General features: G+C 45.4%; 2 protein-coding genes across 3 annotated transcripts in view; both read right to left on the reverse strand.

Moving 5' to 3' along the window:
* The window catches only part of LOC102498484 (zinc finger protein 134), a 30,756-nt gene extending 23,208 nt beyond the window's left edge, over positions 1 to 7,548 (reverse strand). The window contains exons 1-2 of the mRNA XM_027767623.1: positions 7,479 to 7,548; positions 4,306 to 4,379 (exon numbers count right to left, since the gene is read on the reverse strand). The gene's annotated coding sequence lies outside the window, so the exon portion shown is untranslated. The remainder of the gene's footprint in view (positions 1 to 4,305; positions 4,380 to 7,478) is intronic.
* LOC102497813 (zinc finger protein 416) lies at positions 5,123 to 13,924 on the reverse strand. Of its 2 annotated transcripts, XM_014583519.2 has the most exons (5): positions 13,862 to 13,924; positions 13,457 to 13,608; positions 13,262 to 13,300; positions 10,711 to 10,837; positions 5,123 to 7,549 (listed from the first exon to the last, which is right to left on the reverse strand). In XM_014583519.2, exons 3-5 carry the CDS (start codon positions 13,292 to 13,294, stop codon positions 5,967 to 5,969), a joined length of 1,743 nt encoding a protein of 580 aa, XP_014439005.1. In that variant the 5' UTR covers positions 13,295 to 13,300; positions 13,457 to 13,608; positions 13,862 to 13,924; the 3' UTR covers positions 5,123 to 5,966. The 2 variants fall into 2 exon arrangements, with proteins under 2 accessions (XP_014439005.1, XP_006166809.1); XM_006166747.3 differs by lacking the exons at positions 13,262 to 13,300; positions 13,457 to 13,608; positions 13,862 to 13,924 and adding an exon at positions 13,017 to 13,250.

The raw sequence follows: 13,924 nt of genomic DNA on the forward strand, positions 1-13,924 counted from the left end.
GCGTGCGCTCGCCAGATAGACAGAGAGAGACATAGAGACAGAAAGCGAGAAATCACCCCCCAGGGGGGATGGTCACGCCGCAATCCCTTCTCCTCCAATCTCCTCTCGGGATCCTGGGCATGCACGCACACGTGCCCGGCGTGAGTTTTAAGCCACCGGGTCCGGGACGCAAACGGTGGTCGACTACGTGGGAGTCCAGCGACATAGCCATTACGCTAACTGCTGGTTCCCACAAAGTATATTTTGAGAAGTGAAATTATGCCTAGACCACTATCTTTAATGTCTCCAACTCTGAAGGAAATAAGTGATGTTCTGGCAAGTTTTTATATCTATTTTGTGGTGTTAGTATATGTAGAGACATGTGGGTATCTGTGAGGCAAGAGATTCCCCAATGATTTTACCCAAAAGGGGACTGCTCTCAGGCAAAAGTCTAACAGTCTGAAATAAATGAGCTGATGGGAAAATTCACTGGCCAGAGCATTAAGTGCTAAGATGACTGCCTGAAGCATGGTTAACTATGTTGTCTACTGGGACCTTAGCAGGGTTGTCCTGGCTGAGGGAAAGGGAGCATCCACATTCCATTGAGGACCATCACATCTGGGAGTTGGCAGCATTTGCACAGTCTATGAATTTTCATGGCAGTTCAATGAATCCTGAGGGCTCCCCAACTACCCAAAGGTTTCAGAGAAGATGACCTCTAGCACCATGGCATGTCAGGAGACTGGGGACAGGGAAGGGCTGAAGGAAGAGTATACCACAGGGTCCAGGTTTGGCTCCATTTTGTATTAACAAGTCCTTGGTGGGCTGAACGTTTTTTATCCTTTATTCGTGATAGGGCATGTGCATGAACACATGAGATAGGGGAGGGGGAGAGAAAGCACCCATCAATAGGACATGGTCACAACACAATCCTTTTTTCTCCACTTCCCCCATCACATCAGGATCCCGGGCACATGTATGTGACCAGCACGTTGCTGCCAGGTCTGAGATTTGAACCCCAGTCGACCATGTGGAATCTGGCTTCCTCTGCATAGCACTTCACTACTGCACTATGAGGTTGACCCTGGGATAAGCTATTTTATTGTCCCAAAGGGTAAAGGACAGCTGAGTATGGAAGATCATGATTAAGAATCTGTGAGAGTTTCTATTACCAAGAGAGCCTAGTATCTAGTCAGTCATTATTCTTTCAATGGTGTATAGCACAGGGCCTGAGTGGCAGTTTCTGACATCATAAGTGGTGTTGACCTAAAAAGGAAGACTGGGGCAAAGTAAGGAGAGCCAGAGTTTCTTTGGGCCAAGGCTAGGGCTACTGCCCAGACACCACAAAGTCCAAATTTCCCCGGATAAACATGTGCTGAGGCCTTACAGCTTTCAGAATTTTAAGAGCAAAAATTACAAATGGGAGACGGTGTAGTAAGAAGTCTGATGCAGCTAAATTCTGTAAAGGGAACAAAATGATCTCATGGTCACCTGGAGACATTTTGCTTCATCTTTTTTTTTTTTTTTAACATAGCCAGAGGATGCGTGCATCTGCCTGTGAGAGAAAAAGAGAGTGCACAAGAGCAAGCAAAAAGTCATTCCCCATGATTACATTCATGTCACAATCCCTTCTCCATTTCTTTTTCCTTTTGGGATTTTTGGTACGGATGTACATGTACCTGGTGTGTTTCTCAAGCCACTGGGACTTGAACCACACAGTTGGTCACGTGGGATCTAACCAACTTAACTACCATGTCACTGGCTGGCCCCATTTTCCTTAATCTCAAGCAGAGTGTGGAGGGAACCAGCAGTTAGCGTAATGGCTATGTCGCTGGACTCCCACGTAGTCGACCGCGGTTCGTGTCCCGGACCCGGTGGCTTAAAACTCACGCCGGGCACATGTGCGTGCGTGCCCAAGATCCTGAGAGGAGAATGGAGGAGAAGGGATTGCGGCGTGACCATCCCCCCTGGGGGGTGATTTCTCGCTTTCTGTCTCTATGTCTCTCTCTGTCTGTCTGGCGAGCGCACGCGCCCTACAGTGAAAATCTCTCCAAAAATAAATAAATAAATAAAAAAGAAAATAAAAAAAGCAAAGTGTGGAGACAGTGAATTTAGCACATTGTTGTAAAATCATTGGGGAATCTCTTGCCTCACAGATACCCGCATGTCTCTACATATACTAACACCACAAAATAGATGTGAATGATAGAAGGTAAACGAGGGGAACTAGCAGATGGCATAATGGTTATGTTGCTGGACTCCCACATAGTTGGGAGATCGCAATTCAAGTCCCAGACCTGGTGGCTTAAAACTTACGCAGGGTGCATACACATGTCTGCGTGTACAAAATCCTGACAGAATGGAGAAGGGATTGTGGCATGGCCATCTCCCTTAGGGTAGAGAGAGAGGTGATTTTTCACTTTCTGTCTCTCTGTCTTTCCGATGAGCACACATGTACTATAGCAAAATTCTCTCCTTTTTTTTTAAAGAATTTTTTTAAAGTATTATTTGTTTTTATTTATTTATTTATTTATTTTCACATGAGTTTTGCCAGAGAAAGAGAATGAGAGAGAGTAGGAGAAAGCAAGCCTCCAGGTCCAGGATTTGAACCACAGTTGACCATATGGGAATTCCAGTGCCTTAACCATGCCACCTACTGGCTCCAAATTATTTTATTTAACTTTATTTATTAGTATTATTTTCCAGTTTAATCAGAGATAGGCAGAGAAAAAGAGAAAGTGAGACAGCAAGCCGCCGGGTCCAAAACTTGAACCACAGTCAGTCATGTGGGAGTGCAGCACCTTTAACCACCACGCCACCTGCCAGCCCAGCAAAAATCTCTTAAAAAGAAAGAAAGAAAGAAAAGAAAGTAGAGGAGGAATGTATTTGAGTAAGAAGGATGTTTATAAAACATCTCTAAGAAAGCCTAGAAAGTATCTTCAGTTATTTCAGATTCTCATTCCTAAGAGAGCCACAAGAAGTGCATAAGTTTTACTAAATGTCTTAATAGTATTGATACAGGTTCACTGGAATCTCCCATTTTCAGGAAAAAACTGGTGTATTTTGGGATCTACCAGCTTCCTTAAAGTTTCAGTTTGATAGGGACCAGCAGTTAGCGTAATGACTGTCACTGAACACCCATGTAGCCAGCCATGTTTTGAGTCCCGAACTCGGTAGCTTAAACTCACGCTGGGCACGTGTGCATGCATGCCCAAGATCCCAAGAGGAGAATGGACATGGCCATCCCCCCTGGGGGGTGATTTCTCGCTTTCTCTCTCTCTGTCTCTGTCCTTCCAGCGAGTGCATGCGCCCTATAGCAAAAACCTCTCCAAAAAAAAGAAAAAAAAAAAGTTTTGGGATCAGCAGTTGGCGTAATGGCTATATTGCTGGACTCCCATGTAGTCAACTGCAGTTTGAGTCCTGGACCCAGTAGCTTAAACTCACACCAAGCCCATATGCATGCATGCCCAAGATCCCGAGAGGAGAATGGAGAAGGGATTGTGGTGTGACCATCAACCCTAGGGATGATTTCTTACTTTCTGTCTCTCACTGTCTTCCTGGCGAGCATACGCGCACTATAGCAAAAACCTCTCCAAAAAAAAAAATAATAATAATAAATAAAGGGTTTAAAAAAAAGTTTCAGTTTGATGATGTGACATTTTAGTATGAGTGATTCTGAACTGTTGGAGCCTAGAGCAAGTGCTCAGTTCAGATCAACAGCCTCCTGCAATTGCTACTGAATGATGGTCAGAAATCCCAGGAGACAGGAGAGGTAGTCAAAACCTCTGAACTGAAGGACAGATTTTAGAGTCTTTTGTTGGAGGGACCACAATTTAAGGTAGACTTCTGGTTTTTAGAATTATTTATTTTATTATTGTTTTAATTTGACCAGAGAGAGGGGAAAAGTGAGAAAGCAAACCATGAGGTCCAGGACTCGAACTACGGTCAGTCACATGGGAGTCCAGTGCCCCAACTACCATGCCACCTTCTGGCCTCTCCAACGTAGGCTTTTTTTTTTTTTTTTCGAGAAGTTTTTGCTATAGGGCGCGTGCCCTCACCAGACAGACAGAGAGAGACAGAGAGATAGAAAGCGAGAAATCACCCCCTAGGGGGGATGGCCACACCGCAATCCCTTCTTCTCCATTCTCCTCTTGGGATCCTGGGCACGCACGCACACGCACCCAGCATGAGTTTAAGTCACCAGGTCTAAGACTCGAACCGTGGTCGACTACATGGGAGTCCAGCGACATAGCCATTATGCTAACTCCTGGTCCCACGTAGGCTTATTTTTAAGAAACAGCATCTGTAAAACCAAATAAAACTTACAGGTGAAGAATGTGTTGCCAATGTGTCAAATGAATCTTCTTGGAGGATGCTATTGATATCATGTCATCCCTGTGCTGTTGGAGAAAGGTAGATACAGTTAACATCTTGTCTGCCAAGGCCAGATGATGGCAAAGCTGTTGAGATACCTCATGGACAACCTGGAAAGATGTGTTGTGCCTCTTCATATATGACGCGAACTGCAGCTAAGAGGTTGTGAGATATGCACTAAATAGAACATATTAGCTAAATTTATCATTCTTCTATGCATAAATGCATCATGACTTTCCCAACAGCCTAATAATATTGGATATTCAGGATGGTGGCCCCAAATGGATAAGATCATCATCTTCCATGAGGCACCCTTTGTATCAGGTTGAAGAACAGATACAATTGGACTGTCAAATGAAGTAGTGTGGATAGTCACCCCTTTATTAGTTAGGTGATTTTTAAAAATTATTTTTTGCCATCTTTATTTATTCATTCACTCATTCCTTTATTTTTAAGGTTTTTGCCATAGGGTGTGTGTGTTCACTGGAGACAGAGGGAAAGTGAGAAATCTCACCCCGGGGGCGGGGGGGTGTGCCTTCGTTCTCCTCTCAGGATTTTGGGTACACATACATATGCACCTGGCATAATTTTCAAGCCGCCAAATCCAAGACTGGAACCATGATCAACTATGTAGGAGCTCACCTCCTTAACCACCTGCTGGCCTGATTAGTTAGGTGGGGATTAGTTAGAAGGGATTGCGGCATGACCATCCCCTGGGGGGTGATTTCTCGCTTTCTGTCTCTATGTCTCTGTCTGTCTGACGAGCGCACGTGTCTTATAGCGAAAACCTCTCCAAAAAAAAAAAAGAGTTAGGAGCACAGAGTCCTGCATTGTTTCCTGTCTTGAATAGCAATGAAAATTGGACCAAAACCACAATGAGAACTATTCTTGTCATTTTACTGTTCTTGGAGAGGCACAAGTTTTCACCCACTCCCCCTCCTGCCACAAAAAAAGGTAATCCATTTCTTCATACAGACAGAGTTCAAGTCTGTTTTCCAGCCACCCCACACAGCATACAAAACCCCAATATTATGGTGGACTTAACCACAAGGCCTTTATTAGTGCACAAGCCACAGCAATGTGAGGCAGGCAGTTACCATTTATTTGGAGGAAGGAAAAATTTACCACAAATGTCCTGAGACAATTTCCATGATGAGGCTTTCAGAAGAATGCAGACCAGATCCTCTTGGCTAAAATTGTATCAGAAGTACGCTCTGACAGTCAGAAAAGGGAATAAATTCCCCCTAATGGCTCAGACTGCTCAAGATTTCCTCCAGGTAACAGGCACAGACTTTCTGCCTTCCCTTAGCATGTTAGGGTGGCTGATGCCCATTCTGCCAGGTGGTCTAAGGGAAATGGCTTCTATTAGAAAAGTTAGTAGTGATATAACCTTAGCAAATAAACCCAGAAGTTTATAATGTATGCAGCAATTCTTGTGAGCCTCACACATGCCTGGAACTCATGGAGGATTATACCAGTCTGGATGTTTCAAAGTATGAGGCTCAACTTCAGGTAGGTGGTTCCCTCAAAAAGGTTGTCCAGTGCCATAACATTGGAAAAAAGAGCAAATTTTCTGCAGATCCAAGATCTTTATCAAGTGTGGAGTTTAGGGGCTAAAGAATGGTAGAATGTGGGCTTAAGGGTTTTTTGTTGCTTTCATGAAGCCGCTCCATAGTGTGAGATTTTCTGTGGAGAATGAGGCCAGAGTGTTGTGTAAAGGACTTCCCACATTTGCCACATTCATAAGGCCTTTCTCCAGTGTGAACTACCTGGTGTTGAATAAGGCCAGACTTTTGAAGAAAAGATTTCCCGCACTGACCACATTCATAAGGTCTTAATCCAGTATGAATCTTCTGGTGTTCAACAAGGGTATAGCTTTGTCTAAAGAATTTTCCACATTCACTGCACTCAAAAGGTCTTTCGCCAGTATGAGTTCTCTGGTGTCTGACAAGTTTAGATTTGAACATGAAAGCTTTTCCACATTCCCCACATTCAAAAGGCCTTTCTGCAGTGTGAACTTTGTGGTGTTTATTGAGCGTGGCTCTTTGGCTAAAGGATTTTCCACACTGGTCACACTCAAAAGGCCTAGCTCCACTATGAATTAACTGGTGTTGAATGAGGCCATACTTTAGGCTAAAGGATTTTCCACACTGGCCACACTCATAAGGCCTTGCTCCAGTGTGAATTATGCGGTGTTCAAGCAGGCTGTGGCTTTGTGTAAAGAATTTCCCACATTCACCACATTCATAGGGTTTTTCTCCTGTGTGAGTTCTCTGGTGCCGAACTAGAGTGGATTTGGACCCAAAGGATTTCCCACATTCATCACATTCATATGGCCTTTCTCCAGTGTGAATTCTACAGTGTTCAATAAGGTTGGAACTTTGGCTAAAGGATTTTCCACATTCACCACACTCATAAGGTCTTTCTCCAGTGTGAACTCTATGATGTTTAATGAGGGTAGCTCTTTGCCTAAATGATTTCCCACACTGACCACACTCATAAGGCCTTTCTCCAGTGTGAATTCTTTGATGGTCATTCAGGTGAGAGGTTTGGCTAAAAGACTTTCCACATTCACTGCACTCATAAGGCCTTTCTCCACTATGAACTCTCTGGAGCTGAACAAGTGAGTACTTATAGTGAAAGGATTTTCCGTATTTGCTAGATTCATAAATCCTTTTTCCAGTACAGACTCTTGGGTAGTGAGCAAAAATATGTTTGTGGCTGGTAACTTTTCTGCACTCATTCCACTTGAAAGGACTTATTCCGATGTGAAAGGTCTCCCCATACTTAGTGATTCTGTCTGGCTTTTCACAGATGGGAATAGTCTGGGGCTGGAGAAGGCCCAACGTGGCTGGGAAGTCCTTTGTTACCTCTCCACAGGCAAAGGGCTTCTCTGATACATGGAATCTGCAACTTTTCATAAATAAGGTCCTGTCCACATCACTTTTTGACCGTTTCTCAGCATTATAATCCTTCTGGTCCTGGTGAAGGTTTGTACATGACCCAACCCAGCAAGATTTCTGCTCAAGTAGATCAGATAGATGTAAAATGTCTTTCAGTACTGGGGCACTCATCTCATAGGGGTGAATCTTCTGGATGGAAATATCTGATTTTAGAGTTCTGACCTGTGATATTCCTTTTGCAGAAACACTCTGCTCAGGAAGTGTCTCTTCATCCTCTATTCCATGCCAACACACTGAAAGCAGAGAAATACAGATAAAATATATGTTGACTATGAAAGGAATGTATTGATCTTTTTTATTTTTTTTTTATTTTTTGAGCTTTTTGCATTTATGCTCACCAGAGACAGAGGGAAAGTGAGAAACCACTTTCCAGGAGGATGGCCATGCTGCAATCTCCCCCATTTCCCTCTTGGGATTTTAGGCATGCATGCACACACACCTGGAGTGAGTTTCAAGCCACCAGATCTGGACATCGAATCCATAGTCAGTCATGTGGAAATTCTATGCCTTAATCACCTCACCACCTGCTGGCCCCTTTATCAGTTTTTTTTAATAGGGTGAAAGCACCCTCACAATGGGGCACTGTCACATTGCAATCCCTTCTCCAGTTTTCTATCCTGTTGGGATCTTTCCTATGTATACAGATGCACCGGCATGTTTCTCAAGTCACTAGGTCTAGGACTTGAACTATGTGGTTAATCATGTGGGATCCGGCTCCCTTAATCACAAGGCCACAGAGCCAACCCTATTTTTTATTTTTGAAAATATTTTATGTTTAGAAACCAGCATATGGCATAATGGTTATGTCACTGTACCAAGTAGTCAACTGCAACTCAAGTCCTGCACCCAGCAGCTTAAACCTCATGCCTGGAGCATGTGCATGTATGCCCAAAATCCCAAGAGGAGAATGGAGGAAAAGGGTATGTAGCATGACCATCCTTCTGGGGGGAGGGGTGATTTCTCACTTTCTCTCTATCTCTCTCTGTCTCTCTGGCAAGTACACATGCCCTATATACACACACACACACACACAATATATATATATATATATATATATAAAGTATGTTTAATATGAAAGTTTGATATCTTAACTTTGCTTTGCTGGCTGAGGAGAGATCTGACTTGCTCTCAGAACTAGTCAATTCTTAAGAGACAGGGAATGGCTCAAGTGGGAGCATTCATTCAAATGCAGAGCTCATACACCAAACCATATTTTCTACATGGTTTGGACACAAAGAAGACAATTAGATCTTTAACCTAATAATCCCAACATCTGATAGCAGACAACTAAAGCCAGCTAAACCCTTTGCCCCAAAGCCTCCTGAAATCATTCAAACTGCCTAGTAGTAAACTATTTATCATGCTCTGCCTTTCCTGCAGAAATCCTGATAAAAGCTGCGGTTTAATGATTTTCTTTATCTCTTGCTTATGCTCCTGATCACCAGGCACTTCCTTTTGTGTTCCTGTGTGGCATGGCATTTACATTCTCTTCTACAGTAAGTAAAACATTTTTCCAACAATGACATTAACTTCTGTTAATCAAAATCCTATGAGTTCTTTTCTTTTTTTTTAATTTCTTTCTGTCACAGAGTATGTGTAATCACTGGAGACAGAGAGGGAAAGTGAAAATCACCCCCCAGGGAAGATGGTCATGCCACAATCCCTTCTCCTCCATTCTCTTCTTGGGACTTTGGGCATGCATGCATATATGCCTTACATATTTTTCACACCAGTGTGTCTCAAACCACAGTTGGGATCCTGCATATTAACCATCATGCCATCTGCTGGCCTTCCTGTGTTTTTTCTTTTTTGAGAGAAATTTTTGCTATAGAGCACAAACGTTCAACAAAGAGACAGAGGAACAGAAAGCGAGAAATCAACACCCAGGGTGATAGCTATGCCACAATCCCTTTTCCTGCATTCTCCTCTTGAGATTTTGGGCATGCATGCACATGTGCCTGGCATGAGTTTTAAGCCACCGGGTCTGGGACTCAAACCATGGTTGACTATGTGGGAATCCTGCGACATAAACATTAAGCCATCTGCTGGTCCTTCCCTGTGTTCTTTTTTTTTTCGCTTTTTTAGAGAGATTTTGCTATAGGGCGCATGCTCATACCAGAGGAACAAAGAGACAGAAAGCAGGAAATCAACCCCCAGGGGGATGGCCATGCCATAACCCCTTCTCTTCTGTTCTCTTCTTCGGATTTTGGGCATGCACGCACATAGGAGTTTTAAGACGCTGGGTCCAGGACTCAAACCACGGTCAACTATGTGGGAATCCAGCAATGTAACCATTATGCCATCTGCTGGTCCCTCTGTGTTAATTTTTTTTTTTTCATTTTTAAATTTTTTTATTTTGGAGAGGTTTTTGCTATAGGCCGCGTGTGCTTGTCAGAAAGACTGAGAGACAGAAAGCAAGAAATCACCCCTCAGGGGGGATGGCCACACCGCAATCCCTTCTCCTCCATTCTCCTCTCATGTGTGTGCCCAAGATCCCGAGAGGAGAATGGAGGAGAAGGGATTGTGGTGTGGCCATCCCCCTGGGGGGTGATTTCTTGCTTTCTATCTCTCTGTCTCTCTCTGTCTTTCTGGCGAGCGCACATGCCCTATAGCAAAAAACCCTCCAAAAAAAAAAAAGTTAAGGGGAAGAAAAGACAGAAATTAATTATGCATCATGTCAATAGCTCTAACAGTCTGGTAGACACAGGATAGGTTGCTGGTACTATTAGAAAATAGCATGGATGCCATGCTCTCTCCTAGTTGAAAACCATTGAGGCCAGGTATCCTCTGGGATTACATTCCCATGTTTACCCTGTCAAGCAACTAGGGCTCTCCCCACACCCCAGTTATCTACTATATGGCACTGCACGAAGCAAGTCCTAAGGAAAAGACAGACAGGTGAGCACCCAGCACTCATCCAGAGTCACTCAGCATACTAGAGACCACAGGAAAGAAAACTAATATTAAACAGATCTATGAAGAGGTTCTGGCAAGAACATCCCATGATCCACGTAAACATTGATCAGGAAAATTCCTCACACTGGCAGCCAGAGGAAATTCAACTGCAAGGAGGAGGCAGAACTTGGGACACAAAGTGCTGTGTGGACATCAACAGGAAGAAGTAAGGTGAGGGGCATTAGGCTGACTTCAGACTTCTGACTCCTAGACCCTTCCCTGAACCCTTTAGGGCAGCAGAAATCCAGGCTGTTGAGGAAGTTCATTGCTAGGGGAAGTACACATAGGTCATCCCTGACACTACAGCACATAGGCCAAGAAAGTGGGAGGTGGGGGGAAGGTCAGCAGAGCCCATGGTCTGGCTATAGTAAGGGCAGAGCTGCCTCTGGTGGAAAAGAGGCCATAGAGACTAGGACATGGGTGGGTATAAGGACCTTACCCAGCGAGGTTGTAAGTGCAAAGTTCTCCAGCATCACACGGAGGTACAGGAGTCTTTGAGCCTCATCAAGGAGCCCCCACTCTTCCTGGGAGAAGTAAATGGCCACGTCCTCAAAGGTCACATAGCCCTGCCATGATGGGGACATATCTGTCCATGATCAGATTCTTTCTGTGGACCCCAAGTTCATTCCCCCCCAACTCATCCTTCCCATTCTCACCCTCCTCCCTAATCCCCACCTCAGAGGAAATACCAGGCCCTGGTGACATTGATTCCTACTCTCTCATCATGGTTCTATCATCACTGTGTCCTCTACAGCACCAACAGGCAGTTGGGCTGGGAGATGACATCTAGTTCTCGGGCGTGGCATGTAGAGCTGGATCCCCTCTGGGCAGGCAATTTTCCTGGGGTTTCCAAGACTGTACTCCTCAGACACAAACAGATGTGGGATCACCCATCATCTTACATCCTCAACGCCTTGGTCACAGGTCCTTTAGTTTACATTCCCTTTCCACATGCACATCAATCTTTGGACCACCTCTCTCATACAGTCTCAAGCCCACAGTCATCTCCACTTCCCTGCCCCCACTATATGCAGCTCCGTACTCTTCCCACGTTACTGGGAACATGGCATCCAGACAGTGCTTAGTAAACCAGAATAGGATCCAGAATACCCCAGACCGCCAATGGTCCCCACTGCCAGTGTCCCATCCAGGTATGAAGGCTTTTCTGCTTTACTCTATTCCCTGCTTCAGCCCCAGCCACTCAGAACCACCACCAGTAGATTTAAGACACTCCTGATCTTCTGCTTCTGCTATCCCTGAGGTCCTGTCACCAGTCACAGCTTCTCTCTTTGTAACCCTCATTAAAAGCCCTGCCCTAGGGGGACCAGCAGGTAGTGTGGTGGTTAAGGTGCTGGACACTCCCATATGGCTGACCATCATTCAAGTCCCAGATCTGGTGGCTTGCTTTCTCTTTCTTCCTTCCTTCCTCTCTCTCTCTCTCTCTCTCTCCCCCTCTCTCTCTGTCCCTCCCTCCTTCCCTCTCTCTGGTCACATTAAAATAAATGAATGAATAAGTAAAAAAATGTGATGTTCTGTGAGTTCATGGGAAGGTTCCTGGTTCAAGTCTAGAGACCTTTCCAAACATGCTGGTCATGTGCTTGACCATGACGAAGAGCTGGCTGAAAGCCGGAGGATGGAGTATTGTATGGAGACCCTATTTGAAATGCTGTCTCACTCTTTTACTTGTTCATGGAAGAAACAATAAACTTAAAAAAAAAAAAAAAAAAAAGTCCTGCCTCAGTAGCCCTCCACTTCAGGCCCAGTGATTCTCCCAGGGGAACAACTGTGACCCTAAACCCATTCACCTTCCTGACTGAAACTTCCCAGATGCATCAATGGTCACTACAAAATCCTGGTGGATCCAAAGCCTGGGGACTGAACACTAGTCCTGGCCTCAATCTCACCTTGTCTCTAACATCCCTGAGCCTTCACATTGATCTCATGTTCACTCACCCATTAGAGCACTGGCTGCCTGCCTGCTCCTCTTCTTCCCTCTCATGCCTGTCTTTGTGATTCTCACTATGTCTACTCACATACCTTAGCTTAAGATCCAGGGCTGACACCCATCTTCCTTCCCTGGGTTGTTAATAGCATTACTAGTATGACTAGGATTCATCCTTTTAATTATGACTCACATTACACCCCAAAGCACAATGGCTACCACATTTTAGATGTCTCCATTCTGAATCCTTTCCTATAGCTCTAGTCCTGTATAGTCAACTATCCATTTGATGTCCATTATTTGAAACATGTCAGACTCTAAAGACATCTTGAATCCCCTGATATCTCCAATAATTGACCATCCTACCAACTTTACAATCCCAATTAGTGGAACTTCCATACATCTAACAGCTAAATCCAAATGTCTTGCTTGCACCCCTGACTCCTAAATTTCTCTCTCACTTTCAAGATCTGAAAACTGGTGCTTCCTTACTTAAAAAAAAAAAAAAAAAATCTAGAATCCAATCACTTCTGCCATCTCTATGGCCACCATACTAGTTCAACCACTGTCAACACTTGCCTGGACTATTAACCTTCTCCTTGGCCTTCCCCTCTCATCCCTCACATCCAGTTTGTTCTCCATTCTGTAGCCCCAAGGAGACCTGGATGAGATTACTTTCCTACTCTGCCTCAAAATTCCCATTGTTCACCTCTTCCAGAAGAGGCACCCAACATCTCACAGAGCCATTCCAGATCTAACTTCTACCCATGAGAAAGAAAGGGCCTAAGTGAGCTCAAACTCACCTTTAAGCATTTGTTTATCTGGTAACTATGCCTGGGACAACATTCCGCACCTCACTGCACTGGTATCCAGCAATAGGAACCATTCCATATAGCCCCGGTCTAGATGAATAACCCTGGGCTTGGTGTTCCTTCACAGTAAGTAGGCATAAGGACTAAAGGAGTGCCAGGAAAAGAATCCAAGAACTCAATTCCAGAGACAGCTTGTGGGGTCCACACCAGTAGGGGCCTGGAACAAGTCCACTCACCCGTGTGAGGTCCATAAGTGCTTCTGTAATCATGGAAACCTGGGTGAAAAGGAAGGTCATGAAAGGCAGGCAACCATGGAGGGGGCTCCATCGCCTTAGGTCCCCTGGTTCCCCCGCCCAGTCTGGAGCCAGGAGACCTCGGAATGAGTGCATTGTAAGTGCCCGTCAGTCCTCCAGTCTGCAGTGCTGACTCACCTTCTAGTAAACTTGCACAGAACTCAACCTGCCCGTGCTTCACTGTTACCCCAGCCCTCCAGGCTCTCCTAACTCTGCGCAGCTTACGAAAAACGTTGAAAGGATGGAAACCACGTGGCTCCTGTGCATAACTTGCAACAGCTGCGGGAGTCCTGGGGATGAAAGACAGAGCTCGACCCCGCCCATTCCAAACGAGTGCTCCGGGCTCAATCGCCCACGCGAGCCTTTACGCGACCGGCCCCCGCCCGTCACGCCCTCCGCGCCCACGGCCCTGCACGTCACAAACAGGGCCCCACCACAGCGCCTCCTCGGCTGGCACCCGGGCCTGGGCTGTGGGGACCAGAGCAGGCGCCCATCCCTGCGCTGGCGTGAGCACGGGCGAGGCGGGGAGGACACGGCACTGACCTGCGCCGGGTCCCTCAGCGCGGCCGCCGCCATCGGACGGCGCGGGGGGGCGGGGGGGGCGGG

This window comes from Tupaia chinensis, unplaced genomic scaffold (assembly GCF_000334495.1).
Source record: "Tupaia chinensis unplaced genomic scaffold, TupChi_1.0 Scaffold144336_1, whole genome shotgun sequence".
NCBI classification, from domain to species: Eukaryota; Metazoa; Chordata; class Mammalia; order Scandentia; family Tupaiidae; genus Tupaia; species Tupaia belangeri.

Excerpts from the sequence above, each read along its gene's own strand:
- LOC102497813 (XM_014583519.2), bottom strand. The coding sequence starts at position 13,294 with ATGATTACAGAAGCACTTATGGACCTCACACGG. Across the intron at positions 10,838-13,261 it reads CACTTATGGACCTCACACGG|GGCTATGTGACCTTTGAGGA; the intron begins GTGAGTGGACTT and ends CCATCATGGCAG. Across the intron at positions 7,550-10,710 it reads TGCACTTACAACCTCGCTGG|TGTGTTGGCATGGAATAGAG; the intron begins GTAAGGTCCTTA and ends CTCTGCTTTCAG.